Below are 22,138 nucleotides of genomic sequence, written 5' to 3' on the forward strand. Positions count from 1 at the left end.
AGAAGTTTTCTGTCACTTGCGATCATGAGTCCTAACATACTGGTAGCAAGAGATGAGGCAAAATTAATAATACTGATAAGGAAGGTTTCAACTAGACAAGAGGGTTTGAATGCTTTTCCTAGGATGTGGATGTTTATTCTAGAGAAAGTGATATCATACTCTGCATCATCTAGAACCACATATCTTCAAAAATACCTTTGCGGGCTTCCCTGGTGGCGCAGTGGTTGAGAGTCTGCCTGCCGATGCAGGGGACACGGGTTCGTGCCCGGGTCCAGGAGGATCCCACATGCCGCAGAGTGGCTGGGCCCGTGAGCCATGGCCACTGGGCCTGCACGTCCGGAGCCTGTGCTCCACAGTGGAAGAGGCCACAACAGTGAGAGGCCCATGTACCGCAAAAAAAAAAAAAAAAAATACCTTTGCCCTTTTTAATGGTTCCATTGTCCTCTTATTCACTAGGAATGTATCATGTTCATCTTTGACTCCTTCCTCTCTTTATGTATTTAATCATTTACCAAGAACTGTTGATAATCCCGTTTTTCTGCTCAGTCCTCTGCCACCACTCAGACATTTCCCGTGGCTCAGTTCACAACTTATCTTTCTGCCCATATTCTCTCCAAGACGAAAACTGTATCAGATATTTTTAATCACATTTCCAACTGCCAGACTCCACTTTTCCCTAAAAGAAAAATCCTGCCTCATAGTTTCATAGACCCTAAATTGTCCCCCAGCCTAAATCCTCTCCTTAAACACAATTTATGTAATTCAAATATTGTTCATTTCTTCTTGTCCACCTTGCTATAATTTAAACTGAGCATTTCCAACTCCCTTCCCAACTGATCTCCACAGTTGATGTCTTGATGGAGGCAATATAGCTTAGTGGCTAAGAGTACAAAATTGGGAATTAAAGGCCAGGATTTATTCCAGCCCCACTACATAATATCTGCATGACTCTGAGTAAGTTATTTCTCTGTTCTTCACTTTCCTCATCTGTAAATAAAGGATAATAATCCTGTCTCATAGGATAATTGAGAGAAGATATAGAATATAGATAGAGTGTGTGTGTGTGTATTGTACTACTTGGTACATAAGAAATCCCATAGTGGCTATTATTAATGATGTTCCTTTTTGTGTAGGTCTTACATCTCTTGCTCAATTTCTTCCCCTAGTTCCCTGTGTCCTTATGTCCTTTCTGTTCTTTCATAATACCTCTCTCATCCATCCTCTCCTTGACATTCCTAGTTTTGCCACTATAGTTTAAGGTGGATTGGAACATGGGAAGTTTGATATGCATAATAGGGAATATACTGTTAGGGTTTTTTTTGTTTTTTTTTTTAAAGAATCCTTCATGGTTTAATCAATTACTCTTATTCTTTCTAGATCCTTTAAAATAGTGGGAAGTCAATAATATGAGGTGGTATTACAGACTGTAATCAAAAGTCTAGGCTTAAATCCTGACTAATACTTACTAAGGGACACTGAGCAAGTTAAGTAATTTCTCTGAGCATCAGGGTATTTATCTGTAAAGTGAGAAGAAAAGCATCTCAGAATTGTGATGATCAAGTGTAAATTACAAACTACTGCAGAAAGGTTAGGTGATAAGGATGGGTGGTTTTAGATTTTTATGATTTGTTGTTGAAACCCTAGGAATGATTGAAACAACTCATAGATTTGCAACTCCAGCCTACACCTCTCCTTTGGGTTCCAAACACATATCCAATTGTCTATCTGATGTCTCCTCTTGACTATCTCAAATATCTTAGATGCTCCCTTCAATCTGTTCTCCACAGAGCAGCAAGAATATTCTTTTAAAAATATAAATAAAATCACATGTTCCTACTTAAAACCCTTATTGTTTCCCATTATATCCAAATTCCTAATTGCGGCCATAATAACCTCTTTGATCTAGCCCCTGCTACCTCTCCAACCTCATGTCCTACCATTTTCTTCTTTTCCTGTAACACTTCCAGTTCCTTGCTAATCTCTCTGTATTCTCAGACTTTGGTACACGCTGTGCCCTTGCCTGGACCACCCTCCTACCTTTTCTCCTGGCTGGTTCCTCCTCAATCTTCATGTCTCAAAGATCTAACTACCCTATTTAAGAGGTCTCACTCCTACCTCTCACCTGCCCCCCACACACAGTACCCACAGTTATTCTCTATTACTGCGCTTTTTTTGATATTTGTTTTCTTATCTATTAACTAGCTTCCCCTTGACACCACTACATGGTAAATTCCAGGAGGCAAGAACCATGTGTTTTTTCACCACTGTACATGCAGCATCCATTTCAATGCTTGAGTTAATGAACGATTGAATGAATGAATGAATGAATGAGATGAAAGTTAAAACATGCTAGAAGATTTTTAGGATCATTCTTATGTTCCAAATTATGATTGTAGGCAGATTATAGTCTTGTCAGGAGGTAAACTTAGCAATGTGTATTAAAGTACAAAGGAAAGGTAAACTGAAAACGGTTAGTGAAACACTAGTACTGTGTTAGTAATTGAGTATTGGAAGACCCACAAGAATATATAACACTATAATAGACACAGCTAACACCTGTATGAGAGGCTGCTGAATGAGGTCCAAAATAGGCAACAAAGAACATGAAGTACTCACCCTCTAAATAGCTGCTTACATTTGGACCCAGATACTTTCTCCTTCAGCCAAGACTACAAGCTGGACAAAACTGGACCTAACACTCCCACTTTCAGGCCTATAAGCAGAACACATGAGAAGAAGAGGATGAGAGAATCATTGGAGCCATGTCTTACGAGGTTCCTGGAGAGCACTGTGGCTTTTCATTTCTCATTTATTCCCCACCCCACTCTAAGTTACGTGAACGAGGCTCCAACAGAATCAGCTAGAGAAACTGCAGTGACTGTAAGAAGAGACTGGAATCTCATCTCTTGCAGATTGTTGATATGCTCTGCATCCAACTACATGAACAGGAGGATAGAGACTTGGAGAGAAACAGCTAGCCAGGAAGTGGGCTTAAATAATGTAACTCCTACAATTTGGCATGGTAAGGATATGTAAATTTCTACAGGGTCCATCAATGCTGCTGAGAAAGTGCCCTCCGGGTTTGAAACACCTTGACACCTAAGGGGAAAAGAAATTCTAGCAGCAAGAGGCTGGTATACTTCTGGGAGTGGGAACTGAGAGAGATCAAAAGAGAAAGAGCTGCAGAAAGAACTGATCGCCCATATCAAGGAACCATGCAGTGGAGAGGCTGCCTCTGAGTTTCTAGAACTCAATGTGCCCATTAAAGAGTGAACATTTTGATGCAATATGGATTGTATTTACCCAGTTAAGAGAAACGTATCCCTTTCTTCCTTAATCTCCCTCCCAGTCCCCAAACCACAGAGAATGGACCTTGAAAAGAGAGGGAAGTAATTGGCTAAAAACAAACTCCACCTTCCATCTTCAGAGTTCCTGAGTCACAAGTTCAGCCAGAGAGCACTTGCCTGGGACCTGAGATTGGAGTTTTAAACCAGACAGACTTTTCATAACCCAAAGTGTGAGAGAAGAGTTAAAGAATATGTTCAAGATGTCTTTAGGGGACTTGCTAACTAGTGCAGCTTAATCAACTGAGGATCTCATTAACACAAAAATTCCAATTCAGCTAGTCTGGGATGGGGCCAGAGACTGCATTTCTAACAAGTTCCCTGGGGCTGCTGCTGATTCTAGGACCACACTTTGACCAATAAGAGACACTATAAAGTAGGGAAGGGAGTTTCAGTAGAGCATGGTTGGCAGCAAGGAATAGAGAAAAATATTAGGTTGGCTATATGAAATATCCATTTTTGTGGGTCAAAATGTTTGAATATTGGCAATTTCAAAAAACCTTTTAAGTTTGTATCCAAGCAAATAAAAATTCATTCAATAAAATGGGAAACACAATATTAAATATTAAATAATATTCCCCCACATTCTAACAATTATTTATACCCTACTTAAGTGAGAATGTATAAATGAAGTAGGGTATGAAATAGTACTGACCTGTATTGGTAAGCACGAGTACTTGCTAGAAGAATGTATTTGTGTGTGTGTGTGTGCATTACTTGAAAAAGGCTGAGGCTGGAATCAAAACCAGCCACCTCTAACATGCTATAATTTTATGAATTTTACAAATGTTAAAGTTTTCATGAACTATGCTTTATGTAAAAACTACTGCCACCTGGTGGATTTAAGAGTTAAAAGAAATATGGATCTTTTTATTCAGACATCTTAAATACTTTTAGTACTTCCTCTGTTAATTTTTACTTAAAAAAGGAAATAGGCAAATATGGATTTACTAAAACAAGATTACATTTAGGGGAACCTTTTGCATTTAGTTTCAATTGGAAGGGAAATAATGTTTATACTTATATATATTAGATGGCACTAAAGTTACATTTTAACTTTATGATAATATGGCTTTTCCCTTAATTTCCACAACTGTTTTATCCTCAATAGGAATTTTTCCATCCATTTGTTAGAGAATTTCAGGAGTTGGATCTTATAGGTAATTATGTCTCTGATATGTGTGCATAAAGCTATAATAAAGACCACTGTGTGCAACTCCCAACTTTCCTTCCCTTCATCCCAATATGTATATTTTCAAAACCTTTCTTTGCTATCTCAGAAGGGGTCTTCCTGATTCTTTCCAAAGTTAGATCATTTGATTTTACCTTATCTGGTGAAATAAATTATCATTACCTTACTCAATCTGTATTTAACATTCCTTCTACTTCATCATTCTCTGCAGCCTCTGTGATCCCAACTCACCCCCAAGAAGAGCAAAGAGCCTTTTCTGATTCCGTGTTAAACTGCCTCAATTCTCACCAATTTATTTTTGTAATCTAATCATTGAAAGTCTAGATTCTCTCACAGACATCGGTGAATATCCATAATCAGAATGATGGGTCATCAATACAAAAATAGTAGAAGAATAAAATCTGTTATTGAACTATTATTACATGCTGGGTTTAACACCATTTTCTCTAAAAGTGGTGTTAATTATTAAGCCAAGATAAGACATCCTGCAGGTCTTCTTCAGTGTCCTCGTATTACATATTTTCTCATGATGAATTCTTCTGTGATTACTATTAAAACATACATAAGCCTCATAATATATTTTTCTCACTTGTCTTCATGATTTAGAAACTTACATTGTATGACTTACAATGTCATACAGTTCTAATGATTCTGTTGCCTAACTGTGAGTATACTTAGTAAATCAATATTTTCTAACTTAATAATAGAACAACTATTAAAAACTACAACAATGAGTGGAGAAGTTTCTTGTGTACTTTTCAGAATCTTTAAATTGCATTTTTTCTATTGATTGGTTAATTTTTTTTAATAGGTAAGAGATTTCGAACAAAAGTCATATGGTCATAAATTTAAGTATTTTCATTCAAAGCCCCTAAATAATAGACTTTAATATTGATTGAAGTAAATTAAATGAAATTTCATGGTTCTCTTTCATCATTTTTATCCACAGGCCTCTTTGGAAGTGAGCAGGCAACACAGAGGACTTGTAATATTTTTGTTTTTGTCCAATAAGGATCCGAAAAAAGATAAATCACAAACAAATATTAAGGGTTCAGTACAAATTCTAGTTTTGTTGGAGGCAATGAATATTCTAAAATACCTGAAAGTTTTTATAATGACATATAAGCTATAATTCTAATATAGAAAAGAAATTTATTTATGAATTTTCTGATCTTTGATTATAAAGGCAGTGGCAAATAAAATATTCCATATATAAACACTTTAAAGCTATTTATTAAATATTTCTATTTGGCATCATCATTATCACTGTTTGAGCTATTAGTGTCATCATAAATAGAAGTGTTTCTAATTGAAGATACCATCACATCTACAATGACTCTTTTGGGGTTTTCTTCCAAATCAGTCTGTATTGCTCCAACTTCTGCTAGCTTCCATTCAAGTTCTGCAATAAATAATCCATCAATAAATCAGATAAAAATCTTGGAACATCTATATGAAACAGAAGTTGACTCTAATAAAATTAATGTGGAAATGATGACATATTTAGAACTAGATTACAATGAAAGTACTACAATATCAAGATACACATTGGATACAGCAAAGTTATACTTAAAGGGAGAAATTATGGTTAAAATGTTTATTTTAAAATGACTGAAAATAGTGCTTTGAAAGTACAGATCAAGAAGTTAGGAAAAAAATAAAGTTAACCCAAAGAAAGCAGAATGAGGCATATAATGAAGAAAAAACTTTAGCAAAAGTAGAAAAACAAAATCAGTAGAGGTGACCAACAAAATCAAAAGTTGATTCTTTGAAGAGACTAACAGACACAATTTGGGCAAAAATGATCACAAGTAAAGGAAAGAAACCAAATAATATAAAGATTTTACATGGGGAATAACCAAGATAAAGATTTTAAAGCCATGAGACTACTATGAGAAAAAAAGTATGCCAATATATTTGAAAATTTTAGTGGGAAAATTTCAACAAAAATGTGAATTATGAAAACATATTCAACAGGGAAACTGAAAAGAATTGAACTGATAACCAAAATCCCCCAACCCTGCAAATTCCTTATTTGTTAAATTTATTCCTAAGCACTGTATAAATGAACAGACCATTTATGAGGAAAATTACAAAATACACTTATGAGGAAAATTACAAAATATATTACATTATGAAAAGTAATACAATTGACCCTTGAACAACACAGGTTTGAACTGCAGGGGTTCACTTATACGTGGATTTTTTTCAGTAAATGTATATTATAGTACTACATGATCCATGGTTGGTTGAATTCACAGATGCAGAACCGCAAATATGGAGGGCCAACTGTAAAGTTATGTGTGGATTTTCGACTGCATGGGGTCAGTGCTCCTAACCCCTGTGTTGTTCAAGGGCCAACTGTAAATATATTATATTTATGAGGAAAACTACCAAAAAATGAAAGAAGACCAAAATAAGTGACATGCTATATCTTATTCATGGATAGGAACATTCACTATTATTAGGATATCAAGTCTCCAACAATTAATCTATAAATATAATTCTAATAACTAACCAACAGTATTTCTCACAGAACTTGACTAATTCCAACATTTATATAAAATTTTGAAAAAGACTTGCCCTACTAGAGACAACTAGATTGTTACAAAGGTACAGTAATTAACACAGTGCTATATTGATTCAAGAATAGACAAACAGACGAGTGGAACATAGTAGAAATTTCAGAAACAGATTGAAGCATTTTTTTTAATCCTGAAAAATGACACTGGAAATATTAAAAGCCAGTGGGGGAAAAACACATCACATACATTAGGATGGTTACTATTTTAAAAAACAAAACAGAACATAACAGGTGTTGGTGTGGATGCAGAGAAATTAGAACTCCTATGTACTGTTAGTGGGAGTGTAATATGGTGAAGCCCCTATGGAAAACAGTATGCTGTCGCTCAGAAAATTAAAGTAGAATTATCATATGATCTAGCATCTCTACTTCTGAGTATACATTCAAAAGAACTGAAAACAGGGACTAGAACAGGTTATTTGCACGTCCATGTTCATAGCAGCATTATTCACAACGGCCAAAGACAGAAGCAACAAATCTTTCCATCAACACATTAATGGGTAAACAAAATGTGCTATAAAAACATACAATGGAATATTATTCAGCCTTAAAGCCTTAAAAAGGAAGGAAATCCTGACCCATGCTACAACATGGATTAACCTTGAGGACATTATGCCAAGTGAAACAAGCCAGTCACAAAAGGACAAACACTGTATGATTCACTGAGAGGAGTCAAATTCAGAGGTAGAAAGCAGAATGGTGGTTGCCAGGGGCTGGAGGGAACAGAGAATAGGGAGTTATTGTTTAAGGATATAGAGTTGCAGTTATGCAAGATGCAAAGAGTTCTAGAGATGGATAATGGTGACGATAGCAGCACAACAGTGAAAATATATCAATACTTAATGTCACTTAAAGATATACTTAAAAATGATTAAATAAAATAACATTATTTATAAATTAAGTCCCAGGTATGTAATGTATACCACAATAACTACAGTTAATAATACTGTATTGTATATTTTTAAATGGTTAAAATGGTAAATTTCATGTTATGTGTATTTTACAATTAAAAAATTTTTTTCAAATGTAACAATTTAAAAAAGCATGGACCAGATAACACACTATTCATGATAGTGATTGCTTAGTGAGGCAGAGAGGGGAACAGGATTAGGAATGGTAATACAGGCAACCTCAACAATATCTGTACTGTTTTTTTCAATAATAAACAAATAGCTGAAGCAAACATGAACAAATGTTCACATTTGTTATTTTTGGTAATGATTACATGAATATTTACTATATTATTGTCTGTATTTCTATGCAGTTTTTAAATTTAGAGGATAAGGTACAAGCTGAAAAAACAAGGTAGTAAAACAAAGAGGGGCCTTAGAGACAGGGAGAAGGAAAATTCTGGAACAATCAAAATACTGGAGGCCTTAGTAAGGCCAAAAGCAGTTTTAGGGGAATGAGAGAGTGAAAGGAAAGCTGTTAAAAATAGCTATTCACAATGGCTTTAATACGATTGTCTGAGAGAAAGATTTTAATAATACAGGATTAAAGCAGTTCCAAGAAATGACTAACTGAAGAATATGGTCTTAGAACTAGGTTAGAAAGTAAACATTATTAAAAAAGGTAAAAATATAAAGTCCTGTGCTGTGTACTGTCAAAAAGAAAATAGTAGTAGGCATAGTCCTTGTACCTGTTAGGGAGACAAAACTCAAAGGGAATTGGTTAACCAACAAAATCTGACAGTATGTAGGTAAGTGGAAAATAAGTTGTATAGAGAATATATGCTATAGAAATTCAGTAGAGAAGATGAAAACAGATTATAAATTGGTCCAGAATCACATAATGGAATAAATGGTAACCTAGGAGACCCATGAAGGAATAGGGTTTGGATGGAAGAAAAAAGTAGGGTAAGGTATTTGGGGATAGGGAAAGAGTATGAAACAAAGTATAAAGCCATAAATGAGTTAAGTGCATCTGGGGTAGTGGCTGAAGACCAGCCTGGCTGGAGCAGCAACTAGGAAGCACTGAGAAGTATAACTGTATAGATGGGCTGAAAGTTTCAAGCATATGATTCTGAATTTTTAACTTATTTGAAACAAGGAACCATTAAGGATTTAAGCAAATGCGTGTTATGATAGTATTACTGTAGGAAAATTAATCTGGAGGCATCTAAGAAGAAAAAGAAGTAAGAGAAAATAAGAGGAAAAACCTTATGTTTTATGAAAATAAACTTTCATGATATATGTTAATTTATAGAATTTTTACAAATGAATTTAAAAGTAACATCATTACCTTCTAGCTTGAGATTTATCCCTCCACATTCTATAATTCCAATGAATTTGCCTTCTATCTGACCATTTTTATAAACAAAAATTGTTGGTAAACAATTGTCATGGTAGTGTTGAATACAGCTATTCACAATGGCTTTAACAAATTTAGTTTCAGGAAACTTTCTTGCTAGGAGACTAAGATGCTGGTTAACCAACGAACACATTGGGATGCTAAACAGAGAAACAGTACACACAACGTTGTTAAAAAACAAGACTACTCATCTCAATCTAATAAAATAAGTGAAACATCTCCATGACAAAAATATATCTTTAGATATTCTTTTAATATAAGAGCATATCAATTGCTATCCTCTATTTTTACCTTTAGTAAGGATGAACTATAGAGTTCTCTGATTTTTAAAAAAATATATTTATTTATTTATTTGCCTGCACTGGGTCTTAGTTGTGGCACGCAGGATCTTCGTTGCAGCATTAAGGATCTTTTAGTTGCGGCATGCAGTTTCTTTAGTCGCGTCTTGTGGGATATTTAGTTGCGTCTTGTGGGATATTTAGTTGCATCTTGTGGGAGCTTTAGTTGCACCTTGTGGAATTTTTAGTTGCATCCTGTGGACTCTTTAGTTGCATCTTGTGGGATCTAGTTCCCTGACCAGGGATTGAACCCGCGCCCCCTGCATTGGGAGCACGGAGCCTTAGCTACTGGACCACCAGGGAAGTCACAAGTTCTCTCATTTTTATTACAAACACCGTCATAGCCTGGGAATGAAGCTTGCTACCACGGGAATTTGCTGCCTAACTGAAGCTAACCACATCTGACTTAGCATCAATTTAATCGAGCCAGTTCCTAGTTTATAGCACATGGAGGGGGTTGGGGGGCAGTGGGGGGGGGGAGGAGAAAGAAAGAAAAAAGAAAAGAAAAAACCAGGACATATCTAGGGACTCCTTAGCAGCTCTGAATTGAAACAAGGGGATCCCAACTCTTCATCAAGGGTTTATTTCCACATGAGATCATCACATCTGAAGTTATTTCAAGCTTCCTTGAATTCCTTTACTCTAACAAACTTCATCCATCCTTCTCTTTGACATGCCACATCCTGTTCCCCATCATCCAGAACTATTCTTCATCAGAAATTTAAAATTGATTGGAAATGTAACCAAAACCTACAATTCTTCCTGCTCTATCACTTAACTCTCATTACACTCACACGTTAATTAGTCCCTTTTCTCTCAGTCTGTCACTCACTCACAGATTTATCAAATACTTTCAAAGCTAATCCTCTGCTTTATCCCACACTCTTTCCATTTCCTATGGGGCCTTTATTTGTTATTCTGCTTCCCTCTCTTCCTGTTTTCTTAACCTTTCCTTCTCCACTTTACAGAAAATTACTAAATTTTTTAAAAAGTCCCTTTTAACTCTCCCTCTAATAAACTATTCTCTCTCCTTCTGGTCACAGCCTAGATGAAAAAGGTAAAAAAAAATCTCTATGTTCTGTTCACTTCCCTTGTTAAAGAGTTCTCCTTTTTTGACTTCTGTGATAACACTTTCTATTAATTTCCTTTTTACTCCTTTGACTTCCTTCTTCTGTCTATACCTCAAATGTAGATATTGCTTGTAATTATGTCCTAGACCCTTTTCTAATTCTAGAAACATTCACTGGGCAGTCTCACCCATTCTGATATCAACAGCTGATGAACTTCATCTCCCCTCCTCCCTCAAACAAACAAACAAAAAAATCTGATCTTTATCAGTATTTTCTTTAAAAAGAATAAAACACTGAATTTGATACATGTATTTCTCCTTTGTATGCATTTTCTCATCATTCATATAGAGCATATTTGAAACAACAGTGTAAAGAAATATTTGTGTGAACTGATGTTAATTAGGGAAAAGTTCTTTAAACAGACAAAATTAGTACTTTTTTCTCTTGTACTACACTTTATATGTCCTTTCAAAATATATATATAATGTTTAATTGGCCTCTTGTACTATACCATAAAAGCATCTTATTCCCCTTTGTATTCTCAACTCCTAAAACCTGTCACACCTATAGTTGACGTCGAAGCTCTCTTAACTGAGTGGCTCATGCCAGGGCATACTGCATGCTCCAGGCAGGTGGTAACCCTTCTGGACTTTTGTCTGTTTTTTCCCTCTACACCTATTTATGCCCATTGCACATTTTATTATAATTAACAAATAAATAAAAATAGGACAACAAAAATCATTGTAGTTCTTAAGAAAATCAAATGCATGCTTTGGAAAAACTTGATAAAGCTGAACCACTAAGAAAAAAATTGCAGTTTAATTCATTGTAGGCCAGACAAACATAAATGATAGAGGAAGAATAAGGATTTCTGCACTCAAATTGCTTCACATGTACTTTTGAGTTCTTGCTCCATTTTTAAACAAACCCTGAAAACTGAAATCAATGGTAATGCGCTAGGTCTTATCAATATTTGGGGGAAGACTTGTATATTTTTTAATTTGGCTTTTCTTTATCAGTTTCTGGCTTTTATCCTCAATATATTTTGCTAAACTTGTTTCACAAATTAAAAAAAAAAAAAATCTCAACAAAGTGGGTATAGAGGGAACGTATCTCAACATAATAAAGGCCATATATGACCAGCCCACAGCTTATGTCATACTCAACAGTGAAAAGCTGAAAGCCTTTCCTCAAGATGAGGAACAAGACAAGATTGCCCACTCTTACCGCTTTTATTCAACATAATATTGTAAGTCCTAGCCAGAGCAATTAGGCAAGATACATAAATAAATAAATAAATGGCATCCAAATAGGAAAGGAAGAAGTAAAATTGTCACTATTTGCAGATGACATGATATTATATGTAGAAAACCCTAAAGATGCCATCAAAAAAAAAAAACTGAATAAAGAATTCAGTAAAGTTGCAAGATAAAAAAAAATCAATCCACAAAAACCAGCTGTGTTTCTATACACTAATCATGAACTATCAGAAGGAGAAATAAAGAAAACAATCCCATTTATAATTGCATCAGAAAGAATAAAATACCCAGGAATAAACGTACCCAAGGATGTGAAAGACCTGCATATTGAAAATTACAAGACATTAATGAAAGAAATTGAAAAAGAAACAAACATGAAAGATACTTTGTGCTCATGGATTGGAAATTATTTTTGTTAAAATGTTCATAGCACCCAAAGCAATCTACAGATTCGATGCAATCCTTATCAAAATGCCAATGGAATTTTTCACAGAAAGAGAACAAATAATCCTAAAATTTGAATAGAATCACAAAAAATCCAAATAGCCAAAGCAATCTTGAGAAAGAACAAAGCTGGAGGCATCTTGCTTCCTGATTTCAAACTGTATTATAAAGGTATAGTAATTAAAATATTATGGCATTTGCATAAAAATAGACACAAAGATCAATGGAACAGCATAGGGAGCCCAGAAATAAACCCACACCTTATATGGTTAATTTATGACAAAGAAGGCAAGAATATACAATGGGGAAAGGACAGTCTCTTTAATAAATGGTGTTGGGAAAACTGGACAGCCACATGCAGAAAAATGAAACTTGATCCCTATCTTACACCATACACAAAAATTAACTCAAATTGGATTAAAGACTTGAATGTAAGACCTGAAACCACAGAACTCTTAGAAGAGAACATAAGCAATGATGTAGGTTTTGGTAATGATTTTTTGAATCTGACACCAAAAGCAAAAGCAATGAAAGCAAAAGTAAATGAGACTACATAATACTAAAAAGCTTCTGCACACCAAAAGAAACTATCAATAAAATGAAAGGCAACCTACTGAATGGGAGAAAATATTTGCAAATCATATGTCTGATAAGGAGCTAATATCAAAATATATAAAGAACTCATATAACTCAATATCAAAAAAACAATCTGATTTAAAAATTGGCAGAAGATCTGAATACACATTTTTCCAAAGAAGACATACAGACGGCCAACAGGTGCATGAAAATATACTCAACATTATTAATCATCAGGGAAATGCAAGTCAAAACCACAGTGAGATATCACCTCACACCTATTAAAATGGCTATTATCAGAAAGACAGGAAATAACATGTTGGCAAGGACATGGAGAAAAGAGAATTCTTGTGCACGGTTGGTGGGAAGGTAAATTGGTGCAGCCACTATGGAAAACATTATAGAGGTTCCTCAAAAAATTAAAAATAGAACTACCATATGATCTAGCAATTCTACCTTTGGTTATTTATCTGGAGAAAAAAAAACACTAACTCGAGAAGATACATGCACCCCCATATTCATTGCAGCATTATTTACAATAGCCAAGATATGGAAACAACCTAAATGTCCATCAATGGATGAATGGACAAAGAAATTGTGGTGTATATATACCATGGAATATTATTCAGCCATAAAAAAGAACAAAAATTTGCCTTTTGGGACAACACAAATGTACCTAAAGGGTATTATGACAAGTGAAATAAGTTAGACAGAGAAAAGCAAATGCCATATGATACCTCTTATATGTGGAAGCTAGAAAGAAAGAAAAAAAAAGCTCATAGATACAGGGCACAGACTGGTGGCTGCCAGAGGTGGGAGAAATGGATAAAGCGGGACCAAAGGTAAAAAAGTCAAAGCAGGGAATCACACAAAAATAATTTTAACTTAAATATTTTATTTTCATCTGACATATATAAACATACATTAATTTAGTAATCTTTGATATTGGCTCATGAGCTGCTCATCTATAGCTTTTCTCATCTAAACTATACCATAATACATTGTACCATAATACATCTGTATTTTCTCAGTGCACTCAGGCCAAAAAATCTCCCTTTCCTCTACAATATCTAATAAGTAATCAAGTTATATTGATTCTACCTCCTTATCTTATACCTATCCTCTCCTCTCTTTCTCTACTGCTTTCCTCCTTTCCTGTCTCATCTGAGCAACTTCAGATTGTCCTAAGTGGTCTCTGTGTTTCCAGTCATGGTTCCCCAAACCCATCCTAGACCCTACTGAAAAAGTTGGCTCAGCAGGAAAATCTCATCATGCAATAAATGCCCTTCCCTTGATTGTAAAATCCTCCAATGGCTCCTCACTGCCTTCAGGATAAAGTCTGGGCTCCTCAGGGTAGCTTTCAAGGTTCTCTGTAGTCTGGCTCCTGCCTATCTCTCCAGCATTATTGTCTGCCTGCCACCATATTACTCAAGGTCCTCTAAAGCAAGATGATCCCTCTTATTTCTGTACCTTTGTTCAAGCTGCATACCCCGTCGGAAATACCCCATTCAGTCTGTCTACTTCCTCCAGCTCTGTAAACTCGGGGAATCTTTTCTTAATTTTTGAGGCCAAGACCAAGAATTATTTCACAGAAAGTCCTGTACTTCCACCCTCCAAGAGTTGAACTTACTACTCCCTCTTCAGTGCCTTTACTCTACTCTGTATAGAATTCAATCATAGCACCTAAAAGACATTATTATTACATCTAATTGTCTCCCTCTACTGAAATTTCTTTAATGGGAGAGATAGATGCCTTATATGCCTTTGCACCTCCAGCATCTACAAAATCCTCAGAAATCAGCTTAACACTAAGAGATGTTATATACCAATTTATGTAACAAAAAGCTAAGAGAAAAACAAATTAAATGCATTATATGTTTAATTTACATTTCAGAATATATGTATACATATATATCCTGATAAGTATAACCTGCTACAAATCTAGATACTGCTTTATTTTAGTGGATAGCATACTAAAGGTAATATTAGAAAAACATGTACTGCCTAACTTAAATCAGTTTTCCACACAAAGCAATGACATAAATACTTTATAAGCTTCAGTTTCCCTCAAATAGGTGAAATGCACCCACAAATATCTAATTTAGAAGAATTTTATGATTACTATCACAATGAGAGCTGAGTCGGTGGTATGACCCACTTATGGGGTGGGTGGTGTTAATGGCAGAAGGCAGGTGGGCATTGGTGGTAGCAGTGAAAAGTACAGAATTAGGAGAGTATGGCACAATAGACTGCAGTGCAGGGAGAAAGTGGCTACCTGAAGGCAGTTCTGACAGCAAGTGGTACAGAAAAGACTTGGTGTTGGGGTTCAAGGGCCAAAATTGAACCTCAGAAGATCTGTAAAAACTAAGGGAGACCTCTGACATCCAAAAACAAGTTAAGGGCCTAGTTATGATATTTGAGGTTCAAAATATACAGTTGGGTACAGGAATAATGTAGAAGCCCCAAATTAGAACTTGGACACAGGCGTAAGATTGAATAAAATCGAAAACAAGGCTGACTTGAAGTTAAGCCACTAGGTTCACTGGCCCAGAGTGAACTAGATCCCTTTAAGGTCACCTAAGCAGGCTGAGCCTATAAACTTAATGGCAAAGAGACATTAAAATTACAGAACTTAGGAATCTTGTTAAAAAACAAACTCTTACCCTCCTGTAAAATTTTTAGAAGGCAGCTAGAAACACAAATTTATCAGTTATACTTTACATTATTAAAAAGTTATTAAAAACTAGACTTTTCTAAAGAACATGTGTAACACAAATAATTGTTTTCTGTTTTATAACTTTGATTATAGATTAGTTTTCTTAATTTTGTACCAACACATTAATACATTTTCTTAATGTCAAGAAAACTAATTTTATTTTTTCTTGGCTGCGCTGGGTCTTAGTTGCGGCACGCGGGATCTTCGTTGTGGCATGTGGAATCTTTTAGTTGCAGCATGAGAACTTTTAGTTGCAGCATGTGGGATCTAGTTCCCTGACCAGGGATCGAACCCGGGCCCACTGCATTGGGAGTGTGTGCTCTTAGCCACTGGACCACCAGGGAAGTCCCAAAACACGTATTTTATGTAACTATCTTAGATTGCCCCCCCAGGAACTTTCTGAGAAGGTCATAAATACTTAAACTATTATGAAAACAGATTCTTACTCTTTGAGTCCATCAAAGCATAACAGTTTGAAACAGACTAGATGAGACTAAAACACATTCAACCTCTTTTACGAATTTTTGAAAAGTATTGGTCAAAACTAGTTATTTATCTCGATATAACCATTAAAGTAAATTTTATACTATGGTATGAGCATTCAAAACTAACATCTATTCTGCTAATCAGAATGGGTCTCAGAAAAGACATTCAGTGAATCACTTCAGTATATAACATTTATCACACACAGATCCCAGTATTATAAATGTCAGTGTTCCTCATACCTATTAGTGAAGGATGAAAATCAGCAGCATTTACACACTTGATTTTACCATATAAGTGGTATAGGTAAAATGGGAATTGATTCTTTTTAAGGCTTTAAACTACTCAAAAATTAATTATCAATCTTTTTAGTTACAATAAAAGTAATGTCTTCTTTTATGGGGCATGGTGTCCTATTAAAATTTGTTTGAGAAACTGGTGAGTTGGTAAACAGCAGGGTTCTAATTTGCCTAAGTTGCTCTGTTCAGAATTTCTCTGAGGATCTGAAGAGAGAAGAACTTTTTATACAGAGAATGAGATGAGGACATGAGGGCTACTGTCATGACCTCTGTTCTGATTTGGCTTGGAGCCCAGGCAGAGGGGCTGGGACCAAAAGCTAGAGGGGCTGTTTCCATGAGAGATGTGTGAAACTATGGGAGCTAGCAGCTCCTCTGGCCGGGAGTTAGGGAAAAGTCCACTCTTCCTGGTAACTGTTACAGCAGGCTGGTGAGGCCTGGGGACTTTTGGGTTATACTTAATACAACTAGGCACTCTAAAATTATCTGTTTTGGGGGAATAAGGGAATGCAAGGGAATTATTCAGTTAAAGGAGACTTAAGAGCTGAATTCCCTAGCAGTCCAGGGGTTAGGACTCAGTGTTTTCTCTGCCGTGGCCCCAATATCTGGTCATGGAGCTAAGATCCTGCAAGCCATGTGGCTCGGCCAAAAAAAAAAAAAAAAAAAAAAAGAGAGAGAGACTTAAGAGACTTGATATATCAAAATGCACTGCATGATCCTTGATTGGACGCTTGTTCAAAAATATATGTATTTATGAAAGACTTTGAAGTCAGTTGGAGAAATTTGAGTAAGGACTGCCTGGGTATTAGGTAAGGAAATGGTTATATAGAAAAATGCCCTTATATTTTGAAGATGCATGCTGAGGTACTTCAGAGTAAAGCATCGTGTAATTTATTTTGAAATGGTTCTACAAATACACACATATACACATATAAACAAAATGATACAAATATGGCAAAATGTTCATTGTTGAATCTACCTGGCTGGTATTTAGGGTGCTCATTTTATCATTCTTTTTACTTTTCTGTATGTTTGAAATTTTCTATAAGTTTTTTTAATTAACTGTCAAAGAGTACTTACTTTTCTAAGAAGTATAACAAGTTCTTTAAATTAGACATGAAAATATATTAAAATACCTAATTTAATCCCTGAAGCCAATGACTCTACACATATATTTTTCTTTATTTATTTTTGGCTGTGTTGGGTCCTTGTTGCTGCGTGCGGGCTTTCTCTAGTTGTGGTGAGCGGGGGCTACTCTTCGTTGTGGTGCCTGGGCTTCTCATTGCGGTGGCTTCTCTTGTTGCAGAGCGTGGGCTCTAGGCACGTGGGCTTCAGTAGTTGTGGCACGCAGGCTCAGTAGTTGTGGCGCACGGGCTTAGTTGCTTCGCAGCATGTGGGATCTTCCCGGACCAGGGCTTGAACCCGTGTCCCCCACACTGGCAGGCGGATTCTTAACCACTGCGCCACCAGGGAAGCCCATATTTTTCTTTTTTTAATTGAAGTATGGTTGATTTACTTTATTTTTCTTGATTAATCTTTGTTATATGCTTTATACAACATTAAAACCAGAAATACGTATATTAAAAATTAGTATATTAGCCTTTTGCAAAAAGCTATGGTAATTACCTTGATCTGTATAGGTGAATTATAACCCACACATCCTTTTCTGCATTTGTGACTTCATTCACATACTGATTTCCAGAAATTTCTCTTAATTCCCCAAATTTTTGTTTTTTCTTAAGAGTTTTCCATTCCTGTAACCGCTTTTCTCTAGTTAAGAAAAAGAAATTAAATTACATAAGAATATTGTTATATTCTTAAGGCCATCCCCATATACAGTAATAATTTAGAGCAATGAATGTAATGCTAGTACATATCAAACACTTTAAAGAGTAACTATTAACGGCTTTACAATGCCAGTTTCTCTTTTTATACGGGTATTTGCTTTATCATGGGTATTGTAAAGTATAAGAAATTAGCTACTGACTTAATTTTTGTTTAAGACTAAGTCAATCATAGCTATAGAGAGTTTATTTAGACATTGGGTCAACAAATTCTCATATACGGCTTAAATAAAGGGAGAGTATACATAATAACTAACATTTATTGAGGGCTTACTATGTTGCTAGGTGCTGTTTTAAGTGCGTTAACTAATTTAATCCTTGCAAAAACTTGACGAAGTTAGCACTATTACTATCCCCATTGACATGCTCTTAACTATCATGCTAAGCTGACTTTCAGTTCAAAGCCTTTGTGAATATATGCAATTAATTGTTATAAATGTATTGCAGGTAGAGAGGTGGTAGAGAAAGAGTGATTGAGTATGGACTCTAAGGTCAGACTGAACTGGCTTTAAGTGCCAGCTCCCACTTACTAGTGGCGTGGACTTGGGCAAGTTATTTAATCTTTCCAAGCTTCAGTTTCCCCCAATGTGAACAAAACTAAAATCTGCTTGCATGGGATTGTTCGCGATTAAATGTAAACATGTAAATTTCTTAGGGCAGTGTCTAGCACACCATGAGCCTTTCATAAATGTTACCTAGTTATTCATCTATAGAGAACCTTAAAACTTTGTTAAACAAATCTCAAAATTTACATACTTTGATTTAGCTGTTGAATACTTGAGTTTATGAAGCAAATCCAAATGGTTCTGACATATCTGCAAGTATGTTAAAAGTTACTGACTGTGTATCTCTAAGTACCTGGAAGTACTTACTCCCCTTCTTTCTCTGTGTATTAACTATATTTTCTTGTTTTCTGTACAGTAAGTCCTCTACATATGAACAAGTTCCATTCTGAGAACACATTCATTAAATCCAATTTGTTTGTAAGCCCAACAAAGTTAGCCTAGGTATCCAACTAACACAATCGGTTATATAGTACTGTACAGTAATAAGTTTATAATACTTTTCACACAAATAATACATAAAAAACAAACACAAAAAAAAAACATTTTTGATCTTACAGTACAGTACCTTGAAAAGTACAGTAGTGCAGTACAACAGCTGGCATACAGGGGCACTTTGGCATCTTTGAAAGTTCTCAACTTGAAGGTTTGTATGTAGGGGACTTACTAGATTCAGCTCTGGCATCTGGGGTCTTCCTGATCCTAGAGAGACTGCCCCTCTCTGAGCTAGCTAGTTCCCAAAGATAGCAAACACTCACCAGAAAGCACAGTCCTCAAATGCAAACCAACCAATCCAGAGCCCAGTCCCTCAACTACCTCTTTTACTGGGCTGAGCCACTATCCCCCTGCCCAAATCATCCCCTGGGCTTGGTACCAGACAATTAGAGATAGACACTACGGTCCAGAGCCTGCCAAATTTTTTCCAACTAGCCAATCCTAAGTCTGCTTACCCTGCCTAGCTCGTCTTTCCCACAGAAACTACATAAAGGCTCATATCCATCTTAGCCTCTCCCTCCTCCTGCCTCTTGACCAACTGGTGCTTCCCTGTGTGGCCCTGCATTGTGGGGCATGCCCCCTACTCTTGAGACCTGTGAATAATAATGGCAATTATCTCCTGATCTGTTGGCTTCACAAAATCCTGGGTCTATTTTAACTCCACCATACCTGAATATATATAAAATCCTGGGTCTATTTTAAAACACTGTGTCCTTATTTCACATATTAGAAACATGTCCAGTAAGACCACTCACTTTATATAACAAGTAATCCAAGCAAAATTAAGCCTAGAGGAGAATGTCAAGAACAGTAATCCAAGTCTAGGGCCCTCTCAGTTTTCAAACTGAAGGTCTTCAATTTTCCTTCTACTGGCCCAGATATTCAGAACTGACAGTCACTCCAGAGAGCTTTTGGGAGCCCTATTTTGTTTGCATTGAGTATTTGGCATCACTATCATTAATGTCCCTCAGTTTGATCTCATTGGCTTAATATGTTTCAGAATTTTCAAAAAGTTTTTGTTCTAATGATGGCACTATGCCCTACTTAATGGTGCAGCTATCAACTACTTTTCTTCTTCCTCCACTCTTCCACCTTCTCCTCCTCATTTTTCTTTACTTTCAACAGAATTGGGCAGGGAAAGACATAAAAACCTGGGTTAGGTTTGCCATCAGGAAGTGACAGAGTGTTCAATGGCCTGCATTTTTCACCTAACAGTCATACCAGCTGTGATTCAGTCTCATAAACAGAAAGCCCTCTAGCTATTTTAAGCAGCAAGAAGCTTAATCTGAGGAATTAAGTGCTTTACAAACTTAATGGAAAGATGAAGGAGGAGGCTCCAGACTGGGCTACCAGGAAGACTCCCCGAACAACTTTGCAAAACTGGTCTGCCAAGGGAACAGCTTTCTCCGCTGCAATCCAGAAACTGGGGAATCTGGAACTAACGTTCCAATTGTGCCCTAGTATCCCCTACTCTGGTGATCAGAAAACCCCTGTAACAGTTGCCTCTAGGAACCTATCTCCTTAGCGGAGACTGGGAGAAAATATTTGCAGAAGTCGTATCTGAACTGGACTGTTATTTGAAATATACAAAACTCTAAAAACTCCACAATAAGAAAACAACCTGATTTAAAAATGGGCGAAAGGTCTTAACAGACACCTCACCAAAGAAGATATACAGATGATAAATAAGCATATGAAAGGATGCTCCACATCTATGTCAATAGGAAAACAAAATTAAAACAATGAGAGGCCACTACACACCTATTAGAATGGCCAATATCTGGAACACTGATAACACCAAATGCTGGAGAGGACTGGAGAAACAGGAACTCTCGTTCGTTGCTGATGGGAATGCAAAATGGTACAGGCACTTTGGAAGACAGTTTGGCCGTTTTTTTTTTTTTTTTTTTACAAAACTAAACATACTCTTATCATTTGATCCAGCTATCAAGCTCCTTGATATTTACCCAGAGGTGTTGAAAACATGTCCACACAAAAACCTGCACACAGATGTTTACAGCAACTTTACTCATAATTGCCAAAAGTTGGGGACTTCCCTGGTGGCGCAGTGGTTAAGAATCCACCTGCCAATGCAGGGGGAACACGGGTTTGATCCCTGTTCTGGGAAGATCCCACATGCCACGGAGCAACTAAGCCCGTGTGCCACAGCTGCTGAGCCTGCGCTCTAGAGCCCGCAGGCCACAACTACTGAGCCCGCAAGCCACAACTACTGAGCCTGCGTGCCATGACTACTGAAGCCCATGCGCCTAGAGCCCGTGCTCCACAACAAGAGAAGCCACCACAATGAGAAGCCTGCGCACCACAACGAAGAGTAGCCCCCACTCACCGCAACTAGAGAAAGCCCGTGCACAGCAACGAAGACCCAATGCAGCCAAAAATAAACAAATAAACAAATAAATAATTGCCAGAAGTTGAAAGCAACTAAGATGTCCTTCAGTAGATGAATGGATAAATAAACTGTGGTACATCCAGATAATGAAATATTATTCAGTGCTAAAAAGAAATGAGCTATCAAGCCATGGAAAGACATGGAGAAACCTTAAATGCATATTACTAAGTGAAAGAAGCCAATCTAAGAAGGCTACATACTATATGATCCCAAC

General features: G+C 36.3%; 1 protein-coding gene and 1 long non-coding RNA gene across 2 annotated transcripts in view; both read right to left on the reverse strand.

Moving 5' to 3' along the window:
• LOC309961523 overlaps positions 1 to 22,138 on the reverse strand; it is a 443,244-nt gene that overhangs the window by 266,742 nt on the left and 154,364 nt on the right. The window lies entirely within an intron of this gene.
• The window catches only part of PDCL2 (phosducin like 2), a gene marked incomplete at its 3' end in the record, with an annotated part of 32,040 nt that continues 15,682 nt past the window's right edge, over positions 5,781 to 22,138 (reverse strand). The window contains exons 3-5 of the mRNA XM_082838977.1: positions 18,239 to 18,382; positions 9,362 to 9,570; positions 5,781 to 5,938 (exon numbers count right to left, since the gene is read on the reverse strand). Coding sequence (XP_082695103.1) covers positions 5,781 to 5,938; positions 9,362 to 9,570; positions 18,239 to 18,382 — 511 coding nt within the window. The remainder of the gene's footprint in view (positions 5,939 to 9,361; positions 9,571 to 18,238; positions 18,383 to 22,138) is intronic.

The sequence above is a fragment of the Leucopleurus acutus genome, assembly GCF_964270905.1.
Source record: "Leucopleurus acutus genome assembly, chromosome: 4".
NCBI lineage: Eukaryota > Metazoa > Chordata > Mammalia > Artiodactyla > Delphinidae > Leucopleurus > Leucopleurus acutus.